At 38.3% G+C, this 11,730-nt stretch overlaps 1 protein-coding gene and 1 long non-coding RNA gene across 3 annotated transcripts; both read left to right on the top strand.

Annotated features, from left to right (window-relative positions):
* Nucleotides 1-287: 287 nt before the first annotated feature.
* LOC122066880 lies at nucleotides 288-1,121 on the top strand. Its single transcript, XM_042630704.1, has one exon. The coding sequence runs from the start codon at nucleotides 464-466 to the stop codon at nucleotides 800-802; it is 339 nt and encodes a 112-aa protein (XP_042486638.1). The 5' UTR covers nucleotides 288-463; the 3' UTR covers nucleotides 803-1,121.
* Nucleotides 1,122-5,418: 4,297 nt separating this feature from the next.
* Nucleotides 5,419-10,822, top strand: LOC122066874. Of its 2 annotated transcripts, XR_006136506.1 has the most exons (3): nucleotides 5,419-7,467; nucleotides 8,167-10,214; nucleotides 10,618-10,822. It is a non-coding gene; the product is annotated as an uncharacterized LOC122066874 (long non-coding RNA). The 2 variants fall into 2 exon arrangements; XR_006136505.1 differs by lacking the exon at nucleotides 8,167-10,214.
* Nucleotides 10,823-11,730: the final 908 nt, after the last annotated feature.

Genomic DNA, 11,730 nt, shown 5'->3' with positions numbered 1-11,730 from the left:
GACACCTGAAGGTATTTACATCCGATTCAAGCCAATCGGAATCGGTTTCACTGTCTGATACCAAGACCGAATCCGATATCTTAAACCATGATCCCGACCACATATATTTGATCCACTTACCTTTCTAGAAGCATTCAGTATTATACTATTATTTGAGATACCCTAATACTTTCCCTCGCTCCAATGTGCAGATGGAAGTCCAGTTGTATACTTTGTCATCTTGTGATCTCTCTCTAGCGTGTCTCCACAGCGGCTTTACCCCATAAAACACCTCCCCACCCCAACTCCCCTGCCTTTAAATACAAGTAACGCCCACGCTTGCCTCTCCTCAGTCCTCGGTTCCTGCTTTGAGGGATCTAAATCACTAGGATTTTCAATCAAGCCTTCTGTTCTTGTCGGAGTAGCATCCAAGAATATAATCCTTGTACCCAAATTCCCTGTTTTATGTCATAACAACTTCCTGATGATGGCTCGATTGTTTCTTCTCTGCTTGATTTTAGCTATGGCGGATGTGTTCGTAATGCAGGTGATGTCTCTAGAGCAACAACCTACAGAACTGAAGAAGCCATCCATGGTTACTAGTGAAATCTCAGAACCACCTGCTCCTGCTTCAATGGAACAAGGAAATGAACAAGGATCGGAACAGGCGGAAGCCCCAGATATCAGGAGGCTCGGGAAGCATCATTCCTCGAATGATTCCATCGCCGGTGGAGGTGTCATCATTGGAGGCCTTGCAACCATCACATTCGCTGCAATTTTCTGCTACATTCGTGTTACCAGAAGAAAGAACGATGAAAAGTGATACCTATACTTTGGGTCTTTAGGTTTAAAGGGTTTTCAGTTTTTAAAACTTTCTTTTTCCCTCATTCTATATTGAATCACAGATTTAGTATACAATGGCACCGGCTGGTGGTGAGATCTGAGGACCAGTACAGTCAGGAGTCGAAGCCCCTGTTTTTACCCTTTCAGAAGTTCTCAAAATATTCATTCCCTGTTGATAATGGTGCGTGGCGTACATATGAATAACCCAAAATCTCACATATAGAATGTTAGAAACAGTTGCAGAGAATAGATGTGAAGAAATATTCATGAAAAATTCAAAGATTTGATATTTTTGTGTCTCTGTGTGTTTTTTGATTTCTTTTCTGGTGGGATATCATCAAAAAATTATTATTTTTTCTCTGTGATTGAAAATTGAAACTAATCATTAGTTGTAACCATGAAATTTTCGTTATATTATGGTGAGGATCTTGTTCTGTTATGTTAGAAATTTCAACTTCTTCCCCAGTTTTACATTTTGGGACTAGCAGATATATTAGTATTTAATATGGATCAGTTCTTCTCTTTCTGGGTATTGATCTGCTGCCAAAAGAAAAATCTGGGCATTGATCGCACAGGATTTTATCAATCTACACTGGACAAGTGATTGTGAACACTGAACATTTTTTAAGCTCAGTATCTTAGACAGGGTCTGGATGAAGGCCAAACTAGGCGTCGGTCTTGTTTACCCCAACCTGAATACTCTGGATCTCTAGATATTAGTTCTAAAAGCTCCAGACTTTACCACATTCAAGATTTCCAATAAGATACAGAAGGCCTTGAGTTTCCTGATCTGAGTCCAAAACCTGCGATGTTATGATGGGGTTGGGCTGGGTTACCCAACGGAAAAAACATATAAGGGAGACGGTTTGTCTATTTCTTTTGGGTGGCGGAGGCAGTGCGATGGCCGTGGACGGTGGCCGGTGGGAGGAGCGGGGAGAACAAGGGCTGCGGTTGAGATGTCAAATGAGTCATTATTCTTGCATATGATTCTGTTTGATTTGGCACAACCGACTTTGTATGGTTGCGTGCATCATTAGGGACCTGTTTGGGAGGCTGTAAAGGTCTGGGGTCAGTTGTTACAATTTGGGAAAGGTCTCAAACTTTCTAGCCAATAGGTTAGCGGAGCTATTTGGTTATATGGGGCGGGGAAGTGCAATCGGGTCCCTATCTTTTCCACCTCAACAGACCTTCCGCTCAACCTCCCATCATTTTCCGGTAGGACTTTCTGTTTTTTTTTTTTTGTTTTCATAGATAGGGAGGAAGTCAGTAACAGCTTGGAGGTTCGATTTAAACTTGAGACTTATTGTTGAGCATGAGTTTTTTACACACTACTGCTCACCAACTGTGCTAAACACCTATGATTTGCCCTGATTTCTATCAAACTTTGGGATTAAAAATGAAGAGATTGATTGGAGGAGACTCCATATTATCTTCCGGTGTCTTTTCTCAGTACTTCACTTGAAAGGTGATTTGAGAAAAAATGTGACAAGGACGAGTAATGTTGCCCTTAATTTTTTACCCAAAAAAAAAAAAATTGCCCTTAATTGTTGGATGGTGGCTATTGGCACCCACTCGTGAAACATGATGGGTTTGTGAAAGCCCCAACCCAATTTTAGCTCTCAAAAATTTGATCTAGGTCCAATTCAATCTTATGGGTTCAAGCTCAGATTTAATCTAGATTGGGATGGTTGACCCTGATCAATTTGTATTTTTTTCCCTACAAAGTGTTATAGATATCAAACATATACTTACTAGGGGTGGGAGATGTTAGGACTATGGCCAGCTCTTGTCCACCCCTAATTCATAAGTTTGCAGCAAGCAAGGTTGTCAATTAGGTTATAAGATAGACTTTTCAATTGTCTGACATCACAACATTTTTCAAAAACTGGACAGGCCAATTTTTAGTTCAATTCTTCATGATTGCTATTATCTAAAGTTCATATCAATACATGATAGGAAACACAAATGTAACCTATGTAAAAGAAATGAGAGAAATAGTTTGACCATTTGATCGTCTTAGCTCAAAAAGTGAGAGTATACGACTTATATAACACATGATGTGGGTTGAAGTCATACAAACAACGTGTGTAATGCTTGTAAAACTTTTACAAAAAAAAGAAAAAAAAAAAAGGAAAAAAAGAAAAAGAAAAAAAGGTAATGCTTGTATAACATATGATGTGGGCCTAGGGGAAGGAGAGCGTTATTACCAAATACAATAATAGATCAGAGTTAAAATCGGGTCGGGTGGATTGGGCCCGACCGAGCTGGGCCTAGATCTCAAAGCAGGCCCAACCCAATTTTAGTCAGGGTTGGGTTGGGCTAGATTGGGTTGACCTTCATAATTGGGTTAGACAGGGCAAGCTAGGGCAGGTTCAGGCTGTTACGGCCAAACTTACACCCCTAGTGCCAACCCAAAAGGGTGAATTGGATAACTTATTATGTATAGAGCATGATTTCAAGAATTGATAAAGAATCGATCACATTGATTAATGATACCGATACCGGACTGATACGAATCAATTTCAACTATCATTTCAAGGGTAAAGCCTTTAAAAAAAATATACTTTTTTTAAAAATGTAAAAACAAAAAATAATCGATCCACATCAATCCAATCTGATTTGGATCGGTATCAACAGACACCAATACCGATACAGATAACAAATAAATCCATGGCATAGAGTCTATAGACAATTAAGAATTATTTCTGCCTAAGAACTTGAATACCCAAAAAAGGAAAAATTGCAAATGAGAGTGTCAAAGCGAGAATGCGAAACGTGAAGAAACAATAATTGCCGCAAGGAATTTGTAGTGGTTCCGCGATTGCCTCCAATCACTGCCAAGAGCTTTCTTGGACTTTTACTGGAATAATCTCAATCACCTTACAATTAGTTTTATGGGTCCAACAATAATCAAAGTGTTTTGATTCACATTCAAACCTAGTGGTTTCTTTGGGATTGAATTTCTCTGTGGTGCAGTAGGGTATCTGTCTCTTGTCCACCATTAATTCATAAGTCTGCAACAAGTAAGGTTATCAATTTGATTATAAGACAAACCTTTCAATTGTCTGGCATCATGACATTTTTCATAGACAAGATAGGCTAAATTTTGGTCCAATATTTCATGATTGCTATTATCTAAAGTTCATATCAATACGTAATGGGAGACACAAAGGCAACCTATGTAGAGGAAATGGGGGAAATAGTTTGGCTATTGGTCGTCTTAGCTCCATAGGTGAAAGTATATGACTAGTGTAACACATGATGTGGGTTGAAATCATACATACATCTTATGGAACATATGATGTGGGCTTAGGGGAAGGGAAACATTATTACTAAACACAATATTAGATCAAGGTTAAAATCACGCCGAGTTGCACCGGGCCTGGCTAGGCCTGGGTCTCAATCCAGGCCCAGTCTAACCCTAATCAAGGTTCGGCCGGGCTAAGTTAGGTTGACCCTCATAATCGGGTTAGACAAGGCAAGCCAGGGCGGGCCAAACTTACACCTCTCGTGGCAACCTAAGTAGGTGAATTGAGCAACTACTATGTATTGAGCGTGGTTTTAAGTATCAGTATAAAATCAATCGTATCGATTACTGATATCAATACCTGATTGATCGGGATCGATTTCAAGTATCATTTCAAAGGTAAATCCTTTAGAAAATTGTATTTTTGTTTTTGAAAAAGTGAAGATAAAAGTGACTGATATACATCAATCCAATCTGATCCGAATCCATATCGACATATACCAATACCAATGCAGATAACAACTAAATCCATGATACACAGGCAATTAAAAATTATTTCTGCCTAATAACTTGAAAACCCAAAAAGGAAAAGTTGCAAAGCATGGAGAGAGTGAAAGTGAAAATGTAAAACGTGAAGAAACAATAACTGCCACAAAGTGATTTGTAGTGGTTCCGTGAATGTCTCCAACCACTACTAAGAACTTTCTTGGACTTTAGCTAGAATAATCTCAATCACCTTACAATTAGTTTTATGGGATCAAAACCAGCCAAGTGTTTTGATTCCACATTCAAACCTAGTCACTACTAACTTTTTACAACTTCTCAGACTTTTTTGCTACAAAAACTTCACAAAATAGAGATCAAACAGAACAAGACTTAAAAGTCAAAGTATGCAAATGAATTCTCAAATAAAATAGCTTCTAGAGAATGAGATTTGAAAGATGGAAAGCACTTGATGAATATCAACTGAAGGACAAAAAGGAAAAGGTCGATTCAATGTCATAGAAACATCGGAATGAAGTATCGATTTATTCGTTTCCAACAGTTGTGTGATGGCAAAATGATTCTCATCAAAGCTTGCAGTAGGATACAATGAATCGTATTCAATTGATAGCACATTGGTTGTTGAATTCTCTTCAATGTGCATATGTTTGAATTGGATAAAAATCCTTGGAAATTCTTATCTCGTGCAATACTGAACAATACTTCATTTAGAGGTCGACACGTGGATAAAGCAAACTGAACGGTTCAAATTAGTCTTCCATTACGACAACCTCAAACCGGTGGTTCACCAACTTAAACTGAATCTTACTAGGAATTCAATCCCAATCGATTCAAATTTTGAATTAAAACTGTATGAAAAACTCCCTCTCTCCTCCCGAGACTCTCTCTCTCTGTTACGAATCTGAGACAGTCTGCCCTAACTCTCATCCCTCTCTTTCACTCCCACGGTCCCACCTCCCTGCTCTCTCAACTCCTCTCTCTCGACTCTCGACTCTCGACCAAATTATAAGACGTTTCTCGTGAGGTGTGAGCCAACAAGAGATGAGGAATAGCAGCGACGAAATGATGAGGAGACGAGAAAAAGAGAAGGCTGAGACTGTCGAGCACTTAATCTTCTGGGGTCCCAAGTAATCAATCTGACTTTGCTTCTAGACGATTCAAATTAATATCATGTAATGAGTGTTGTACTAGAGTTGTGTCTTAATGGTTCCACATCCTATGTAGATGAGTTTCGGTTCCGAGGGTTTTAGTTTCTGTAAATGCTAGACTTTTCTGGTTTGATAAAAGCTTTAGTAACAAGAAGGAAGTAGTGATTGAAGACATTGGCAAGCAATTTTCTGTTCCATTAATGAAAGCCCCTCATCTATTGCCTGCAATATAGAAAGGGTTTCGTTTTTTTTTTTCATGAATAAATGTAGAATTTCAGGTTTCAGGAAGCGAAACAAACCTTCTCTCTTCAAATCAATTTTACCCTTCATTCATTCTTTCCTTTCGGAGGCTCAAAATTTGCAAGAACCGATTCCCATCATCGTCAGTCATTACTCTTCAACCCTCTTAACCTTTAGATTGCTTAGCAGAATCGGGTAAAGCATTCCAATAATGGAAGTTTCAAAGTTCTAAGAGCCTTGAATCTTTGTAAGGACACATAACTCAGGTAATATGAAGTAACTTAACAGATGCTGAAGTTTGACCCCAAGGATGTTGCTTTTGAAATATGAACTTATTGTGACATTTTTACTGAAGTTCAACCCCAAGAGCTTACCATGGAATCAATAGTATGAAACATCAACAATTGTTTTGGTAGATTCTTCAGATTTCGTAACAGAGAGAGAGAGGAAGTGGGAGTGACAGAGAGGGATGAGAGTTAGGGCAGAATGTCTCAGATTAGTAACAGAGAGAGAGAGAGAGAGAAAGGGAGTTTTTCATACGGTTTTAATTCAAAATTTGAATCGATTCAGGTTGAATTCCTGGTACGTTTCAGTTTAAGTTGGTGAACTACTGGTTTGGGGTTGTAAAAATGGAGGACTAATTAAGACCATTCAGTTCGCTTTATCCACGTGTCGACCTTTGAAAGAGGTATTATACAGTATTGTAGGAGATTAGAATTTCAGAGGATTTTTATCCCCTAGAATGCCATTCCCAGCAGATGATTTTTACCCAACTAGTGAGGCGGTTAGTCAGTGACTGTTTCTGTTCTAATCGTTTTATAGCCGTTGAACAACAATCAAACTGACTTGAAGAAACTGGTGCAAGATCTGATTAGTTTTAACTATTCATATGGGATTTTATTCCTATTTAGTGACATTGAGCTGTAGGTTGACATTGTAACCCCTCTCTTATTTAGGATGATGAGTGTGAATAATGAAGGTATCTTATCATGCTAAACACTTTAGGCCCGTTTGATTTTGTCTCTTGAAACATGCTTTTCCCATTTTTTTGTACTTAGAACGGAAAAACACTCTGTTTTTTTTTTTTTTTTTTTTCATCAATTTATTGAAACAAAAATAAGTGTAAATTTCAATTTTTGTTTCTAGAGATATATAGGAATGAAGAAATAATTGTGACTTGCTTTTCTGTTTCTTGAAACAAAGAGAGGGGGAAAAATCGTGAAAATCCAAAGCCCTAAACTCCAAGTTGCAACTCCTCTCATCTAAACTCTCCTCTTCTCGTGAGACATTCGAATCAGGGACGTTGCGACCCTCTTCTCGTGAGAATTGGATGTCGTCGCTACAACTCCTGGACCTTCAAGCTCCATTGTTGCAACTCGAGAGGGCTTCCATCGCTGCAAGTTGTGGACCTTCCAACTCCATCGCTGCAACTCGTCAATGCTTCTTGGACACCCAAACCGACGCAAGCTTCATCTTTTTTCATTCAAGGGGCTTTGTGTGTTTAAGGTGACTTTATCTAGGGTTTCTATAAAGCTTCATCTCCTTTCATTTGGTGATTTCATCTCTTACAGCAGTGATTTCGAAATTTTCTGATCTATGTAAAATCGGTTACCTCTTTACGTCCATGGGATTCCCTGTTTGATGAAATTCCTGACAGAACATGTGAGACCTGTTGAAACAATTCATGATTTTGCTAATGGTGGTCAAAACCGATACACTTGATCACAATGGCATCTGAATATACAAAAGGGCTTCCATTGAAGCAAGTGTATAGTAGCATTCCATTAATTGGCTTCCAAACAGAGATTTCAACTGTTTCATTTTGGGATTCTTGTGGATTTTTAAATGTTTCGCTTTTTGTAACTTATATAAGGAAAAGAAGGGGTATTGAAATGGGTGCATAAGACACTGTCTTGCTGCAAGTTCTTTCTTTCTTTTTTAATATCTTCCTTGATGCTTTTTAAAACTCTTCACTCTGGTGCTTCTTGTTCTTTACCTGTTCTCTCTTTGTTGATTACTTCCTAAATAGCTGCTATAGTTTATGCCTACTATATTTCAGCTTGTTATAGTTTATGCCTACTGTATTTCAGCTTTTATTGTATGAAACTGGATAAACCTATGCAGAATATCAGATTTAGTGCTTTAATATGTTTCTTTTACATACCTAACTGTGAGCTAATGATTCCTGAATTCTGATTTTTTCAGGCCATCTCTTTTTGTTCATTACATTTTATTAGTAATGGTTGTGCTCTTGGTTATATCCTCTGACCATTCCATTCAATTGTGGAGTGCAAAGTTACTCTTAGTTACTCCAGTTTAAGCATTGGACAATGAACACTAGTTAATCTGAGAACATTAGTGTTGTCAGAGGGCTGGGTAGGGTAGTCTCATCTGTACATGGGGGAGAAGTACTGGAACAGTTCTAAGAATCTTATAGATCAATTGACTTTCATAAGAATACTCCAACAAATTTTGCAGAGCAGAGCAATATTATTATCTTAAGTGTATCTTATGCCATGACCACCATTAATAACAAGCTTGCATATATTATGCCATCCTAATAGGTGATCTATTACTATTGTACTTTCTGTCCTTTGGTCTTGGTATACTCTAGCCCATTGGCTACTATGAGGGTTTTGGTCACTGTTTGGAGCTTATTTTGTATTATGATATCAGTAGAAGTGTTGGTGTCTTGTTGGAGTTATTGTTGATTCTATTGTGGTTGGGTACTCTTACCTAGCTGATTCTGGTTAATATTGGTTTTTATTTTGTACTTAAATCATTCAATGTATGTTGTTCCATGATGTATGATGCTTGATGCAATAATAATGCTGCATGAGTAATGTTTCCTTTGTGTGGACAATATGGCATATAGTGGAAACCCTACTCCTACTCCAACCATAATCCTTTGGAATGCTAATGAGTTGAATGAATTCATCAACTTAACGGTTGATAATGTAAGGAATGGTCAGAAGTTCAATTCCACATTCAGTAATGTTGGGTCCATACAGGGCCATTTGGACCTGTATGGGTCCGGGTCAAATTGGGTGAAAATCGGGCTTATCGATCCCCGTTTCGATTTTCGAGATTGATTCTGGGAGATCCGGTGGTCCGAATTTCGCTTGTGATATATCATCAGAATCGTCTTTTCAAGCACTACCCAATGGTGTCGGTTTTTTGAGTTCTTTGTTCACTTCAAAAATATCGAGAATAGCAAAGAGGAGACTTTGCCCATTTGCCAGCTAGGGGTTTTTTCGACAATCCTTGTTTATGTCGTTCCCGTACCATCAAAGAGTACTTAGAATCAATTCGTCAATATATAATATACTAGAATCGAGTGCCACAAGATCGGGCCCAAAATTGACCCAGGGTTGGATTAGGGTTACAGGTTGTATTAGGGTTTTTGAACTGATTCGGGCCACTTTTGGGTTTCAGATTAGATTAGGGTTTCGGGTTGATTCTCTAGTCACTGCCATCATCTAGATCGTCACCAAAGGCCTAGATTCCCTTTCGATGTGAAGCACGAACCTTGGTCATTTCCTGTATGTCATCACTACCTAGGTTGGTGACAAATTTGGGTGTCGATCAGCCTGATTGGTCAGTCTAACCGATCAATTTTTAACACAGGACCCCCATTTATCAGTCAACTTGATCGGTCAATCTGATAAATCAACTCCTTAGTGTGCTCATTTATCGACCAATCTGATAGTCAACCTGATTGATTAATCTGACCGATCAACTCCTTAACACATAGTCTTCATTTATTAGCATAGTCGTCATGGCATCACCTAAGTGTTGACTTGGCATCTCGACGGAAAAGTGACAACAAATTGGTGGGCCGATTTGCTTGAGTCACGATTTGCATGAGCCATACCAAGATTGGCATCGCCAAGTCCGTGCCACTGACACCATATCACAGTTGGAGTACATAGTGGTTGTTTTTTGTACCTTGGCATTTTTTTTTTTTTTTTTTAGTTATTAATCTTGATTCTCTTTTTCATATTATTATTGCCAAATTATTGGCAAGTGTATTATGCTTCCATACACACCACTACATGTAAACAAGTGTAAAAGCCCAAAAGGTATATTTGTTTAAGATCCTCATTCCTCAGCCTCTCAAGTCCTCGACTCTCAACAGTGAAAGTTAAACTGTTCTTCGTCACTGGCTTTGATAACTCTCGTACTCTCTGGTGAGTATTCATCTGGCTCCGACAGGTCATAGGTCACGGCATCCTCATTTGTCGATAGCTTAGGTAAGTCTCTACGGCTGTACTCCTCTTCTTCACTTCTTCTTCTTCTTCTTCCGACTTTTGCTTCCTCTTCGTCTTCAATAATCAATAATGCTTAACAGCAAAAAAAAAAAGTCTTTTAAGTTTTCTTTCGGATTTGAAGGAACCTGATCTCAAATCGTTACCAGATTAAGTATATCCATTGAACTGCGCTTTTGCTGATAAAAAACACACTTGTCCATTGGCAGAAGTTGCATATGTAAGGCCTAAATTTGGTTGAGCTACCAGTAATCAAATGTTGTTCTCCAGAAAAAGTTTCCAGATAGGAACTTTAGGATAATTTCGTTTCTCTCATTTATATTTAGAGCCATAATAATCAGCTATCTTGGTTTGCTTTTCTGATTGATTCTTGAATAAAATGTTGCAGGTCCCTATCCTTTTTCAAAGAATCGGCCACACATTAAATTCAGTCAATAAGTTGATTTTTTATGACTTGAGGTACATGTTAATTTTTATGAATTGAAGCATAACTGTATAAGTCAATAATTCATGTTGATTTTTGATGTCTTGATATGGCTATGATTTTTGATGATTTGATGATGCTTAATATTGATTTTATATGTTATCTGGTATGTATTGTTGGCTTGTAGCATACTAAATAACTTTAGAATAAAAACAAAGGGTGATTTGATCACCATGGCAACGTCATAATAGGTGAATTGCCGAATCGATTAACCACCCTTCCACCACCTTGAATCGCTATCATGTCATGACAACTACGTTTATCGGTCAATGGACCAATGTTTGTCAGTCAATCCCTTAGTATATATGCTAGTCTTTATTTTCATTCAGGCTGATGAAAATAAGGTGCAAATAGCCAAGGGAATTACTGGTGGAGGAATTGCAGGACAATCCCTTAGTATATGCTAGTCTTATTTTCTCAACCAGAGTTCTCTGTTTTGCCGAAAGCCCAATACCATCTTCAGGCGCTACAACCTTCAACTCATTCAGGTCGTCTTCAACCGCTAATTAAACCTGAAACCACAACCCTGCTATCCTCGCATCACTTCATCACAGCTCTCATACGCCATTTTCATCCCTGCAACCAAACCCATCATTATCCCTCAATTCATTTTTTTTAACCCTTCTTTCCAAAACCCATCTCCCTTTCTACATGTTATCAAAGGTATCTTCAGTGGTTACTAAAGTGGTAACCTCAAAGGAAGGTCCGACACTTTCTGTCGTTTGTTTCATGTCGTAGCTTGCCTGGGATGATGCCGGACCGGAGGTACTCAATATTCTTTTAGTTGGGGCTTCTTCGTCGTTGTTGGAAGGGCACGGGGAACCATTGGGGGAGGAGGAAGGTGAGAAATTACATAAATGGCCTTACTCTAAAAGGTAATAAAGTGATCTAAGGAGGACAAATGGCATGAAATTATGAACGCTTTCCCTTTTAAATTTCATAACATTAATTAGATAACTCTCAAATGATTAATTTAATCATCATTTGATACAAGAAGCAAGGAAAAAAAAAAAAAAA

Source organism: Macadamia integrifolia, unplaced genomic scaffold (assembly GCF_013358625.1).
Source record: "Macadamia integrifolia cultivar HAES 741 unplaced genomic scaffold, SCU_Mint_v3 scaffold262, whole genome shotgun sequence".
Taxonomy (NCBI): domain Eukaryota; kingdom Viridiplantae; phylum Streptophyta; class Magnoliopsida; order Proteales; family Proteaceae; genus Macadamia; species Macadamia integrifolia.
This window is presented reverse-complemented; position numbering and strand designations above follow the sequence as displayed.

Excerpts from the sequence above, each read along its gene's own strand:
- LOC122066880 (XM_042630704.1), top strand. The coding sequence starts at position 464 with ATGATGGCTCGATTGTTTCTTCTCTGCTTGATTTTAGCTATGGCGGAT.